The following is a 1227-nucleotide window of genomic DNA, read 5'->3' on the forward strand; positions in this document are numbered from 1 at the left end:
TTGGGAAAAAGAAACTTTATATTAACTATTTTCAGCAGATTCATAAGGCAGAAAAAGTAAACACTATCACAATCACCCGACTGTTGAGTAGAAGCTTGTGTATTACGATAACTTCCTAAAGTAAACACTATCACAATCACCCGACTGTTGAGTAGAAGCTTGTGTATTACGATAACTTCCTAAAGTAAACACTATCACAATCACCCGACTGTTGACTAGAAGCTTGTGTATTACCATAACTTCCTAAAGTAAACACTATTACAATCACCCGACTGTTGACTAGAAGCTTGTGTATTACGATAATCATTTGTAAAAGGGGGTGTTAATACCCAAAACTGAGAGGAATTTTAAAACCAGTGAGTGAACTTGAATATAATACGCACCCCACCACCACGTTTAATCCACTCACTGGTTGTCTAAACACGTCTCCTCAACGTCCAAAAAATACGTTGCGATTGTCACGACTGTACTTATATTGTTCATCAAACACAATGTAAAAAATTTAGGAAGCCTCGATACAGGGCGCGGAAAATATCTTAGATTTTCTTTGAAAAATAATTTATCTACCCCCTTTACAACACACAAAGAAAACTAACCGCTAATACTTTTATTTTTTTACATGGTCCTGTTATAATGTCCACATCGTTATTATTGTTTTTTTTTATATTCAGGTTCAGTCTATAAAAGAAATGACTTTTTTAATGTGTTACAGGTAATTCCAGGAGATTGTACATACTGTAACTATCAGACATTTTAACAGACTGTGAAAAGGAAAATAAGAAGAGACTTTCTGGTATGGCTTTACAAGATGTGAAGAACTGCTTAAAAAAATTATAATTCTCAATATTAGATAACAGATCACTCACTACGTGTGAAATGGAGGTTATCGCTTCTTGTATAACACCTATCCAGAGTGAACTTCATTAAACGAACTTACTCAGATTATAAATTTCCATATTTAACCTGTATTCTCAAACGGTTGTACAAACTACACACGTTACTGGGTGTAAAGTATTTATTTTATCTTGTTGTATCAAAAAGTACGATTAATATTTCTAATGTCTCAACAGGAAAGATGAAAAACAAACAACTTGAAGATTTTTTAATAATGTTATTTAACTGTTAATTTCCACAATATTATGAAAGTTGGTTTTATTTTTTAAGATCAATTCTGTACAAGTAACCTTGTAATAATTAAGTTGTAGAAACCTATTTAAAAAGAAGTCT

At 32.0% G+C, this 1227-nt stretch overlaps 1 protein-coding gene across 1 annotated transcript in view; it reads left to right on the plus strand.

The window, feature by feature from the left end:
• LOC106465117 (serine/threonine-protein kinase H1 homolog) overlaps window positions 1-1213 on the plus strand; it is a 34881-nt gene extending 33668 nt beyond the window's left edge. The window contains exon 3 of the mRNA XM_013925315.2: window positions 713-1213. Within this exon, the coding sequence (XP_013780769.1) occupies window positions 713-716 (4 nt within the window). The 3' untranslated portion in view covers window positions 717-1213. The remainder of the gene's footprint in view (window positions 1-712) is intronic.
• Window positions 1214-1227: the final 14 nt, after the last annotated feature.

Source organism: Limulus polyphemus, unplaced genomic scaffold, assembly GCF_000517525.1.
Source record: "Limulus polyphemus unplaced genomic scaffold, Limulus_polyphemus-2.1.2 Scaffold1841, whole genome shotgun sequence".
Classification (NCBI taxonomy): Eukaryota; Metazoa; Arthropoda; class Merostomata; order Xiphosura; family Limulidae; genus Limulus; species Limulus polyphemus.